At 35.1% G+C, this 13,792-nt stretch overlaps 1 protein-coding gene across 1 annotated transcript in view; it reads left to right on the top strand.

Annotated features, from left to right (window-relative positions):
• The window catches only part of MOB1B (MOB kinase activator 1B), a 54,247-nt gene extending 42,198 nt beyond the window's left edge, over positions 1-12,049 (top strand). The window contains exons 4-6 of the mRNA XM_059159623.1: positions 822-955; positions 3,465-3,628; positions 6,248-12,049. Coding sequence (XP_059015606.1) covers positions 822-955; positions 3,465-3,628; positions 6,248-6,325 — 376 coding nt within the window. The 3' untranslated portion in view covers positions 6,326-12,049. The remainder of the gene's footprint in view (positions 1-821; positions 956-3,464; positions 3,629-6,247) is intronic.
• Positions 12,050-13,792: the final 1,743 nt, after the last annotated feature.

Below are 13,792 nucleotides of genomic sequence, written 5' to 3'. Positions count from 1 at the left end.
TTTCAGCTGTGTGCTTATTCCTTGTCTTAAAAATCAGGTTGTGGTTATGTGTGGGTGTGGGCGTGTGTATAACTCTGTTATCATTCTTGCCAGACTGTTTCTACCTACTCATTTACAAGACTATCTCCTCTACTAGTCTCTTTTCCTTAACAGTATGGAAAGTGTCTTTCATTTTAGTATCCCTTGGTCCAGAACAGTATTTTATATCACGTGATAGGTGCACATTCAATATTGATTATACCAAAGAATAGTTCTGTTAATACCCAGGTCCTATAGGCGTCTTTATTTGGGTTGCCATTTTTCTTTAAAGGCATATTTAGCTCCTCAACCAAATGTACTTAGATATTGACTCATTCTGTTCTTGTTGCATGTTACCCTGGAACTTCCATGTCATTCTCTATCCTTAACTCAAAATTTAAAGCCCCAAATTAAAAGAATTATATTGCATAAGGAGAAATGTTTTTCAAAGAAGATAAAAACAACCATAAAGATTAAAGGTGTTTATCAGAGAAGTGGAAAGTTAGTTAAGTTTTCTACTATTATGATTCTAAAATATAAATGCTGTATATAAAGAAAGGTTTACAAAAAATGAGTTTGATGGGATCTGCTTAGTTTGGATCATGATAAATGTAAAATAGTTTAGTTACAGTTTAAAGGCTCTAAATTTAAATGCCAAATGCAAAATATGTTTAGAGAAGCAGATTGTTTAAAACCTGTCCTTTGTATGTACATTCATAATAAATGTACATATATAACACAAAATATATACATTTTGTATAGGTATATACTAATAATCTCTGTCTGTTATTTTTCCAATACAGATATGAGTATCATTGGGCAGATGGAACAAACATAAAGAAGCCTATTAAGTGCTCTGCGCCAAAGTATATTGATTACCTGATGACTTGGGTTCAGGACCAGTTGGATGATGAGACATTATTTCCATCAAAAATTGGTATAATTGTTTTGTATAATTGGAATCCATTGTGATTTATCTAATTTCATGTGTTTTTTAGAGCTTATTGGCTTTCTATTCCAGGAACCATCCTAGATTACCATATCTATCAAAATATTTATAATCTTATACATTCAGAAGTATCGTTTTGGGGTGCCTTAGGTGTCTGCCTTCAGCTCAGGTCATGATCCTGGACGTCATCATCCCAGGATTCTGCTGAGCAGGGAGCCTACTTTTTCCTCTTCCTCTGTTGCTACCCCTGCTGTGCTGTCTTGCTCTCTCCGTCAGATAAGTTAAAAAATAAACGAACAAACAAATAAATAAATAAATAAAAGTGTCTTATCTTTTTCACACCAGGTTTATCATGAACATTAAGTGAAAGCTCTCTGTAATCTTAAACAACAAGAAGATTAGTGTATCTTGGTTAGTAACAAAATTTGCCCTGTTTACAGAGAAAAGAGACTGAATGCTAGGTAGGCAGGGAGTGTCATCTGCCACAGTCATATCCATGTCTTGTTTAGGGAAGGAGTTTATAGGACTTACATCCAGTTTTACAGTGTGTTTGTGGCAGAGAGGGAGTTAGAATTCATGAGTACAGTGTTAATCTTAAAGACTGTGGAATCAAGCAAGCTGAGAAGGCTGCAGGATTGAGAGGGGGGCTTGTTATCTACTGAGTGACTTTGGCTTTTTTTATATTTGCTTTTAAGGAAGCTATATTTTCTTTCAAGTGGAAATTGTTCACATCTAGGTAATTCATATGATTTTACCCTCTCAAACTTCTTGTTTTTCTAAAAAACGTTATGTTTTCTGGGAAAAAAAAAGAATTTATTCTTCTATCAACAGACAACTTTTTGACTGTATTTTATGCTTTTAGAGTTTGGAAGAAGGGTGTGGTGGAGGAGACAGCAATATAAATAGTTACTGTTATGGATTGTTTTTAAACACATTTATTGAATGTTTTAAAGGCTTTGGAGCCTTTGTAATAAAAGATCTGTTTTTTAGGACTGCATAACTTACATACATCATAATCATTTTGGTTAAGTGCTATCACCTTATCTTTTATCTCCCATAATATATTTTATAAATTTCTATTTTGACTGAATTTCAGCCTTTTAGAAAATTTGCAAGAATTGTGCAAAGAATCCCTGTATATCCTTCTTCCAGAATTTTTTTCTTCTTCCAGACTTTTTAGTGGCTAATGTTTTACCACACTTGTCATCTTTCTCCTCCCCCAACATCATGTTTTCTTTTTCCTGAACTGTTTGAAAGTAAGTTATATGAATGATGCCCCTTTATCAAAATGTGCTTCAATATACATTTTCTTAGAAAATCAGTGTAACTATCAAAATCAGGAATTTAACAATGATATAATACTGTTGTTTAATTTACAGATCTTCAGATTTTTCAAATGTTCTCAGTAATATCCTTTATAGTAAAACAAAATCTTTGACATTTGTTTTCATTTACTTGTCATGTTTCTGTAGCTTTCTTTAGTATGTAGTACGTGTACTTCAGTCTTTTTTGGTCCTTCGTGACATTGATCTTTTCGAAGAGTATAAGGATACTAATTTATATAGTGTTCCTTCATTTTGGTTTGTCTTCTGTTTCTTTGTGATCTAAACACACACACACTCACACACACACACACGAATGTATTTAAGACTTTTTATATAAGTCATCTCTACACCTGACAGGGGACTTTGAACTACAACCCTGACCAAGATTAGGAGTTGCATCAAGGAGCCAGGTGCCCGGTGACCTATAATATTTTTTAAATGAGTGGTAGGCAATGTGATAACACCAAATCCAGAAGTACTAGTACTTGGCTTGTGTTTTACCAATTTGAGTCATTTAGCCAGTTTAACAAAGGACATGGAATTTTTTTTTTTCTAGTCTTGTATTTGTTTAGTGCTGTAAAAGTGCTCTTATTTGTAAAACAGTGAGCCTCGTTGAGAGGGACCGTAGCTAATTTCAGAATAAATGTAGAGCTGGAAGTGTAATGAAATAATTTCCATAGAGAAAATATAAAAGTATATTGCTAGCATTGTACGCAGAACTGAACAGGGTTAATCCACTGTGTTCAGCAGAGATTTGTATTGAGACTTGATGTTGAGAAATCTGAGGATGTGAGTGTGAGTTTTAGATTCACCACCACCTTAGGTATAAATTTATTTCATTTCAGTAAAGTTGTAGGTGAATAAGAGGCTTAAGGGGCTTGCTTATGTCTAGGTTCTTATTCCATAGAAGTTTTAAAGTTTATTTTCATTCATGATGTGTTGAGAGCCCGATGCAGGACTCGATCCCAGGACCCTGAGATCATAACCTGAGCCGAAGGTAGAGGCTTAACCCACTGAGCCACCCAGGTGCCCCTGCAGTGGATATTATTAGTGATTTACAAGTACTTCTTTTCAGCTTTGTCTTATTAATTTATGTTGCCATTTGTTGACAAACTCATATTGCTTTGTTCTTGTTTCTTGTTAATAGAGGGTGTTGTTTATCTATTTATTAGGTGTCCCGTTTCCGAAGAATTTCATGTCTGTGGCAAAAACTATACTCAAACGCCTCTTTAGGGTTTATGCTCACATTTATCATCAGCATTTTGACCCTGTAATCCAGCTTCAGGAGGAAGCGCATCTCAATACATCTTTCAAGCACTTTATATTTTTTGTCCAGGTAAGTTGAATTAGGAGGTCTTTTTTCTCAGTAAAGCCAGTTATCTACAGAGTTCTGAGGTGGATCCTGCATCCATATGGTTAGGATAAAATTTGCATTCTCTCTCTTGTCTTTTATCCATACCATGATGATAAGGCCTTTTGTTTCTGAATTCCATTCATCTCCAAGTTGGTGGCATGCAAGTCTCATAAAATAGATCTGAGGGGTCTTTGCTTCATTTAACAGGCCATATGAGGACTGAGTTAGGAACCTGACTAGTTTAGAAGGTCTATAGATGAACTTGATACCTTTAGCATATTAGCATTCCTTCTAATCATCTGAACCCTCAATTTCTGCCTACCCTAGATTTTTTAAAAGTCATATTCTATCCTGGAAGTGGACTTTGCGTATAATACCTTTTTTTTTCTCCTTTCTGAAAACATATTCTGAGTAGCTTTTAAGTTAGGTACTACTCATTATATCCACAGAGTTGCTATTCCAGAGGTCCATTAGTCATTTTTTCTGGCTCTGGTTCACCTCCTCCTCCTTTTCCCTTTAGTTCTCAGAGGTGTAGACCAGGAGAAGTTGGGTGATTGCATCCTGCTGTATAATAATTAGGAAGGAGTGAAAAAGAGGTGGGAAATGGTTAAGCTGACCAGCTCTTTTTTGGTGGAAGTTGAGAGGGTCGATGATATAGGCAGAAGTCCAAGTCTTGAATCGGTGTAATCTTTTTTTTACATATCTATGGGCATATGCTTATAAATGCCCTCTCCTCACCCTCTCTCCACTAAAGAAAAATGGGTCTATTTTTCCCTGTATACTTAACCTCTTATACTGAACACACACACATTTTGTATCTTTTTTTTTTTTTTTTAAGACTTTATTTATTTATTTGACAGAGATCACAAGTAGACAGAGAGGCAGGCAGAGAGAGAGAGAGAGAGGGAAGCAGGCTCCCTGCTGAGCAGAGAGCCTGATGCGGGACTCGATCCCGGGACCCTGAGATCATGACCGGAGCCGAAGGCAGAGGCTCCAACCCACTGAGCCACCCAGGTGCCCCACACATTTTGTATCTTAATTTCACCTGTATAAACACATTTTAGGAGATCTTAACTTGCCAAAACTATTGCTCTGAGCAGTTACTTTACCATGGAATACCATCTGTAGACACCCATACAAACAAAGAAAATGTTATCTCAAAGTTTTCTTCTGTGCTTTGGCTTAGGCAGAACATGATTGCCAGTGTTCAGGTTTTAGTGATGTAGAGGATATTCTTCCACCAGAGGGGTTAGTTTTATCTTACTGTATGATCTTATCATATTTTTTTTAGGACTTTTATTTATTTATTTGAAAGAGGGACAGAGCATGAGTAGTGGGAGAGGGAGAGCAGAGGCAGACTCCCTACGGAGTGTAGATTCCGTCACGTCACAGGGCTTGATCCCAGAACCCTGAGATCACAACCTGAGCTGAAGTCAGATGCCCACCCAACTGAGCCATCCAGGCACCCCTGTATGATCTTATCTGAAAGTACAATGTTATCTCTCAGCTCTTAGCAAATAGTAGTATTTGCTAGTATTTATTGATAAATAAAGCATTTACCACATCCGAGCCTTTTTATATCTCAAGACACTGTGACCATCTTAAAGGTAAGTCCATTAGTTACACAGTCACTCCTTGACTGAGCAAGAGGGGCCTCTGCCCTGGGCCATACTATTTAGAGAATCCTATTTTTACCCTTCTCTAGCTGTACTCCCCACAGGGCAAAGAACTTATCTGCTAGATTCCACTGGTTTGTGCTAAGGTACCTGACACTTCAGAATTTCCTTTCCACATGGTCCCATTTTTAGTTCCAGTGCCTGTATGGACCTTATCCTTGGGCCCATTCTTTCAAGGGAAGGTCATATCTCTGATATGTGTACCTCTAGATCTAGGGGGTAGTCAGATGGCAGCAGTTTATGAGGGTATGTGGTCTGTTAACTCTTTTCACTCTTCTTAAAATCCTGAAATTGCCTGAGATGCTAGATTTTTTGGTTCCCCACCAGGTTAACTATATTTGAATGATACTCTTTTAACAAGAAGCAACACTCACAGGGAGCCTGGGTGGCGCAGTCGTTAAGTGTAGTTGGGCGTCTGCCTTCAGCTAGGGTCCTGATCCCAGGGACCGGGGATCAAGCTCCCATATGGGGCTCCCTGCTCCATGGGAGGCCTCCTTCTCCTCCACCACTCCCCCTGCTTGTGTTCCCTCTCTTGCTGTGTTTCTCTCTGTCAAATGGATAAGTAAATCTTAAAACAAACAAACAAAAAAAGCATTCCCACTTACTGAGTTATCACTTTATGCCAGGGATTACACGAAGTGGTTAGCACACAGGATCACATTTAGTTCCCACAGTAATTTTATGAGGTAGGGGGATTTACTCAAAGGTTATTATAGACATGTACAACATAATATCCGAAGTGCTTAAATGATTTGTCTATGGAGAACATAGCTAGGGAAGAGAAAAACTTTTTTTTTTTTTTTTAAAGATTAGACTTTTATTGATCTTGAAAGCTAATTTCCAAAAAGTGTTAATAGAAATCTGCTTTGGAATGAGATGTAAATAATATATCTTCACTATTTTTTCCTGTCTTTGACATGCGTAGGAATTCAACCTTATCGATAGAAGAGAACTTGCACCACTCCAAGAACTGATTGAAAAACTCACCTCAAAGGACAGATAAAAGGATGAAGAGCTGTGCGAGTTGTTCCTCAGATGAAGTGTGTTGAGTGTATATGGATTTTGTGGTGTTTTATTTTTATCTCAGTCATTTTTGTCCTAGGTTTGGGGGGCTTGTTTGGGTTTGATTTTCTTTATTCTGAATAAATGAAACCATACTCTGTTGCTAGAGGAAGCCAAGAACCATTCTCTATATATTTGATAGGGGTAAATTTTGTCTTAGTGGCTGGCATACGGTTTTTGTTTTTTTACTTGGTTTGATTACTTGCAGACTTTTTGATAATACTGTGTGTTGAAAGAAAATGCTTACTTGATTAGATTGCTGATGGATGGGGTTCTGCGTTGTGTAAATTGTGGCCAGTTTTTGAAGTCCCCAAGAGACTTATGTTTTTAAGTGCCTTGGCAGGCTCACTTCTGAGGTGCAAAGCACAGACATAGAACTGAACAGGGCTTGAAATATTAGGAATACTACCCAGGGCACTTACTGATGCATGTTTTAAAACATCTGTGATAAAAGCCATAGTTTACCTAAATTGGTGATCTCCAGCTTTTACTACATTGAAGAAACACAATTTGTAAAGCTGTGCATGTAGAACATAAAAAAGTAGTATTATTTTTTGATATTGGTGGTAATTCTGTTCAACAAATGCTTAAAGTTCTACAAGCAGGTCTTTTTCCATCTGTTGGTATCTGTGATATTAAAACTTGAGGATGTTGAAGTGTAATACCTATTGTATTTTAGCTTCTTTCCACGTGTTAACTGCACTGTAGGTGTAAAATTTCAGGTTATTATTAGGTTTGCCATCTTCAGAGGTGATGCTGAACTGTGAGGTTTTCTTAGCAATTGCCAAATGAGCCATAAGTCTACAGAATTCCCTTCTGTTTTGAAGAGGAGGGGATGGATAGGAGTGTGTGCTTGGTTGGGAGGGTTCATTTGTATGGGGAGCTATAGATGGGGTAAGTATGCTGAGTCAAGTTCAAAAGGTCTTGTCTTAAAATCCTTGAATAGAGTGGCATGAAGATTTTAATTAATTTCTTGTAAACAAAGTCTTAGAGACTTCCTTTTACGAATCAACTTCCATGAGAAGTTAAAAATAAATTATTAATTTTAGGTGTAGACATTAATCACGAAATTTAAGGACCGTTTGGAGGAATTGATCACCCTCCAGCATTTCCATTCAGTGAATGGAGCTGGTGTTCGCCTGTCATTTTAAAATGATACAGTATCTTCTTTGCTTATGATAGGCCCAATGTGAAGCATTCTGACTTCTCATTTTTCCACTGTGAAAGGAAATCTTTTTTTTTTGCAGTGATATCAAACAATGAAAGTGCTAATTTGGTAGTATTAACTTTTACATTTTATTTGTTATGACTTTCTAGTGAATTCTTCCCATGAGTAAAAAGTTCAGAAACTTAGTTTTAAAAATAATTTTAGCATTTTTTACTTCAGTTTTATTCTCAAAAAGTATCTTTTTCAGGCTTCCAGTTTTAATTTTGTAATTTCTAGTAAATTTCATTCCTTCAGTTACCTCTCTATAGTCTTCCCTCAGTTTGAAATACATACCTTTTTCCTTGTAGAATAGAAATCTTGTTCTGAAATTATATATACTAAAAATGGTCAGTAGGAAAGAATCTAAAATAAAATCACTTTGTTTTTGCCATTAACAAGGAGAGCAGTGATACAATTTAATGCCATTGCAATTATGATAATTAGGAACTGCCTTTTTCTCCATTTCATTTCTAACAATCATTCTCCAAGTACCAATAGTAGAAGTAACAGGAAATCCTGGCAGAGGCAAATATATTGGACACTTATTGGTAATGTTTCTTCACAGATTGCAGTGAGAACAAGCTGACTTCCTTAAAACAAATCTTTTATTACCCAGATAGGTAGTATCAGCCACTGTGGTTGATTCAAAAATAAACTTTAGTGTCAAATAATTTTGGGTCCTGTTTATTTATGAAAACGAAGCACATGATTTTTCAAGTAGTCTTCCATACTGCATTTGACTTTATATCAACCCAGTAACAGAGGGGTTGCAATAGCCATGTGTAGAGAATAGTGAAAAATTGTTCTTGCTCTTTTTAAGCCTTACACACTAGTACACTGTAAAAATGGAAAAATGTTTCTGTAAATTAATGTTTAGTAGTAGGCCCTATTTCTACTGTATGTAGATAGGAGTTGTCACTGTGTCAGAATCTCAGGTGCCTGCTTCTGAGTATTCCTTTCAACAGAGGTATTATTAGGAAGTAAGGAGATGTGTAAGTGTATATATGGTAACAAAGTAGAGAAGTTCTCCCAGGGAGAGGCCTGGAATTGTACATGGTATTACATGACTGTAGGTAAGGAACACTCACCGGAGCATGTGAGAAATAACTGATTGAACAGAACGTTGCTTTGATTAGTTCCCATGAGCATTTAGATGCCCCTTACAGAATAAGGATTAAATCTTGGTTTTACAGCAGAGTTTGCTTATGGATGTGTCTTAGATTCTTTCCAGATCTCTTAATTTAATTTATAAATAAGATAATGGTTTTCCCCCTTGTTCTTTATACAGAGATATAAAGCAAAAGTTGGTTTTCTCAACCACTTAATTAAAGCTTCAAATATAAAATAGTAAGTTAACGGAGAATTATTGTCACAATGCTTTGGTAAATGTTGAAATGAAGCAAGTTTTAGGAATGATTTTAAATGATGGAGTGATGGTGGTGGAGAGAAATTAATAACAAAGAGTGAAAATCTTTCACTAAGCAGTAGATGGTGCTGCTGGATTTCATTTGCTGACTTGATTATTTTATTTCCCATAAAAACCATGACATTAGACTGCATTAAAACAGTAGCATGTGTTAGTTTAGCTGGTAGAGGCTTTGGTGGTCAGTTTACTTTAAATTGAAAGATTTTAGATTGCTCTTTCTACTTTTGTCATTTGCAAATTCTAAAGGGTCAGCATAAAATGTATTGGGTGGGAGAAGACAGGTTTAGTGTATAATAGATTTCAGACTGAGTTACTGCCTGGTTATCAGGAACGATAGAACACTACAATCTCTTATCTTCAGGAAATACAGATGATGTGGATACTTATATTTTACATGTAATCACCAAACTCCGTTTTATGTATTAGCATTTTCCTTGCTTACGGGAAAATAGCAAAATGACATTTGTTTTATACCGTGTGTACACCCTCTCTGAGAGAGGTTTTGATAACCACTGAAATGGTAAAATATGTGAGATACAGTTATTAAGTTGTAGGACTTTCTTTTAAAATAAGTATGTCATACCTTAAATATCCTAATGAGAGTTGATCTTCAGAGTGGTTCCTGGGGGAGCACTATTCTTTCCAGCTATGTTTTGAAGGTTTCATGTTTTTAGAACACTTAGTGATACCTGAGAATTGGTTTATGACTATGCAAGAAAATTCATCATTTTAGTTGCACTGAAAACTTTTGGCAGCTTGATGTGACCTATCTCAGTCACCAAACCAACTTTACTTTGCTGTCTTTTTAGAACTAAACCATTAGGGAAGTTCAAAAGACTACCACAGGTTCTGAATTTGTAGAAGAAAATGTTTTGAGCGTTGGTAGCATCATTTAATAAAGGAGTAGTGCCTGATGTCACTACTTTGAAGTAGACAGTATCATTTGGATGTATAGGTTTTATTTAATTTTTAAAAATTTAGTTTAATTACCTTACAGCTAAATATAATTAAAAAATCAAAGTCTATCTCTTGTTTTCTAATTTTATTTCTTTCCCTGATAGCTTTTGTATTTTATCTCAACTACTGTAGGATATTTTTGGTTGAAGGGATAGTAAGAAAAAAATGGATCCAATATTTAAGATAGAAGTAGCTTAAAGTAACAACAGCCTTTACTTTTAAAACATATTTTCACTCAAATGAACAGTAAGAATTTAAAGACTGCAGATCATTGTACAAAGAAATTGAAATAAATTTTATATAATAATTATGCTGAGTTTTATGCCTGCATATCACAGATAAAATATTTAAAATTGTATAATCATTTCATATATCATTTATAACTTTAAAATTTTCAGTGTCTTTTTAAAAGATGTGGGACTTGTAATTTGTACTTTGTAATTTGAAAATGTGACTGTATACCAAGGAGAAAACTGATTTTGCAACTTAATCTGCAATACTAAAGTATAGACCCAATTTTTACAAATAGTATGCTGGGTCAGCACTTGAAGAACCACTCCTAAAATAACTTAAATATTGGAGTTTTGTCATAATATTAAGATTCATCCATAGGAATTACTGTTTTTTTTGTATTGGTTTAATGTTGTATGAAATTAATATTTATAGGTAAAGATATGTCAAGATTTCATGGAAAAGTTTAATTTTAAGATACAACAATTCTGAAAACAATTTGAATTTTTAAGATGTTCCTAATGAGTTAGTCATAGAGAATAATTTATTTTAAAGGTATGATACTGTGTTCCATGTCTTCCATTTATAGCTGGACTGGTACTTAAATTTTGACAAAAGAGAGAAAATACAGATTAAAATACTGAATAATCTCAGTTTTTCAAGTATGATGCAAATTCTTTTGGGGCATGTAATGCTGTGCAATAGAAAATTTTAGATTATAATTCTCAAAGCTACTGAAATCACTGGCCTTTTTTCACTCTGTTTGTCATCTCCTTTTCCTTAAGCTATTGACTTACCACCTCCTGACCCCCCGTTGCACTAAGAAAACAAGACAGATAGGTTTATTGTGCAGGTCCTTCTTGTTACTGATTGTGAAGTACTTTCTGTCAGTACATTGGCAGAAGTGTAGGAAGGTGCAACTTATGTAAGTATTTTTGGGTTGTTTTTGGTTGACAGCTTCATTTAAATTATGTCACTGAACCAGAGATTATTAGTGATATAAAATTTTTGTTAATATTTAATTTTTCTTCTGTGTTATTAAATTCTTATGTTGGTGTTTTGCACATGTTTTCATTTTTATTTTGTTCTGAAATACTTGTGCAAATTGTAAAATAGATTAGCACATTTTCATGTTAAGAACATGTTTCTCCTTAAATTGTTCTACAGAAATAATTATTTTTAGGGGAAATAGTTTTTTACAGCCACTAGATTGTATTTGTTATTTTTGTACATGCATAACTAAGGTGATAAGGACCCTAATCCTGTGGAGAACACTTAACGTTTGTTCTGTTTGAAATTTTCCTATACATTATTACTGAAAATTATGAAGGAACTGTCATGAAATCTAGTTGAGAGAGAATACAGTAAACATGACAAGACTTAAAAGTTGAGTAGAGATCATTTCTGAGGACAAAAGCTGAATATTGCCAGTACCAAAAAATGGAAACACAGTGGCAGCATTCACACTGTGTAAATATTGCAGAGAATACAAAAGACAGGCATCCTGCTCTCATGGAGATACACAGTTTTTCTCTATTTTAAGTAGCTGGATGGGGAAAAATGGTCTAAAATATGAAATGCAACATGAACACTATATTGAAAACTGTGCCAAGATTACTCAAATTCTAGTTATTAATCATCAAAGTTTAATTGCTCCATCATTTTATTTTAAAAGGGGATACTGAATGTCAGAAAATCTGTAATATGTTTGAGAGATGTAAATAACGTATATAGACTTGTATGTGATGGGATGGGAAATATTTAAATTCTAGGTTTTTTTTTTTTAAAGGAAGAAACTGAATGTTTATTTAAAAAATTAATAAATAGTTATGTTTGGCCATGAATCCTGACTTGGCATTACTGATTATTTACTGTAGATGTTCCCACATTACACACATTACTAGAGAAATATTGAAAGTATGGAATATGTTGGACATATGAGATTTGTTAGGCATTATTTTAAAGATTTATTTATTTTAGAGAGAGAAGAGCACACAAATATGTTCATGTGAGTTGGAAGACAGGCAGAGAGAATCTTGAAGCAGACTCCCTGCTGAACTCGGAGCCTGACGTGGAGCTGCATCCCACAACCTGTGAGATCATGACTTGAGCGAAACCAAGAGCTGGTCACTTAACCGCCTGAGCCACCCAGGTGTCCCTGTTAGGCCTTATTTTTAATAAGGTTCACAACAACCCCAGAGCTTTGTATCTCATTGACTTAAATACTAGAAAACTGAAACCCAGGAATTGTATAAGTCACTGAAGAGGACCAAGATATAAAAACCCAAATAGGCTTGACCTTGAAGCCAGTGCTTTTGTTTGTTTTCTTTAAATATTCTGCTGCCATGAGAATGGTTAGCAACATAATTGTTGGCCTTTCTATCAAGCTTTTACCTATTATTTTATTTTCGTTATAGACCAATAAGGAATATTAATAAACAGTTTTGGAGGATCTTCATTTTGCCCTGATACCTAAATTCCAGAAGGAATTGTGTGTGTTAGAGTATTCTCAGAGTCATTATTTAGAGATATTTATGTTTAGAGGCATTTTGTGTTTGGACCATCAAGTCACCACAGTTGCCCAGTGTCACTAATTGATATTTATAGAAAAGATAGGAGTGGAAGAAATACTAGTCCAAACTGATAAGATTTGTGCCTGTAACTTTAATGAAAATACCTTGTTATTTTGCACGTATAGTATCTACAAAGCATCCATTGTGTATAAAGAAATAAACACCCATGTAAAAATTAACTATATTTTCATAATTAAGTTCACTTGCCTCTATTGTACTAAATTTAAATAGTTAATTCTTCACTATATAATACTATTTGGAATGATGCATTTTGGTATCAAGTTCTAAATATTCCTTTAAGTAACCATGTTTAATAAATGTTAAACTCCTGTGTTAAGTAGCCTATTGAGTACAGTGTCACATTTTCTTGATGACCTAGCATGCAGCATAATATATTTTCCTTTGATAAGGAGCTGTATGGGATCCATGGTCCATGGCTCCCTGTTCATGTCCTTCTAGCAAGTTATTATGCTATTGCACTTCAGACTTGCTAGAAGTACCCTGACTCCCCACTCTTGCTTTTATGATGGCTTCTGCATTCGTATGTTTCTCAGCAATAATGACGGTTGCAAGGAGTAATTTATAACCAAGCTTATTAAGTCAATAAATACCATTTTACAGAAGTTGTTAGATTGCTGTATACAAATGCATGGGCTGTAATCACTACTTATCAATGTTCAGGGACGTTCCCCCCCCCCCCCCCCCTTTGTTCTCATTTTCTGAGTTGCTTTAGAGTTTTCTTAATAAACCTATGTCAAGATCCTGTCTTTTTTTTTTTTTTTTTTTTTTTTAAGGATTTTATTTAGGGCGCCTGGGTGGCTCAGTGGGTTAAGCCGCTACCTTCGGCTCAGGTCATGATCTCAGGGTCCTGGGATCAAGTCCCGCATCGGGCTCTCTGCTCAGCAGGGAGCCTGCTTCTCTCTCTCTCTCTGCCTGCCTCTCCATCTACTTGTGATTTCTCTCTGTCAAATAAATAAATAAAATCTTTAAAAAAAAATAAATAAAGATTTTATT

The sequence above is a fragment of the Mustela lutreola genome, chromosome 1 (genome assembly GCF_030435805.1).
Source record: "Mustela lutreola isolate mMusLut2 chromosome 1, mMusLut2.pri, whole genome shotgun sequence".
Taxonomy (NCBI): Eukaryota; Metazoa; Chordata; class Mammalia; order Carnivora; family Mustelidae; genus Mustela; species Mustela lutreola.
The sequence above is the reverse complement of the archived record's forward strand: the minus strand, read 5'-3'. Positions and strand labels throughout refer to the sequence as shown.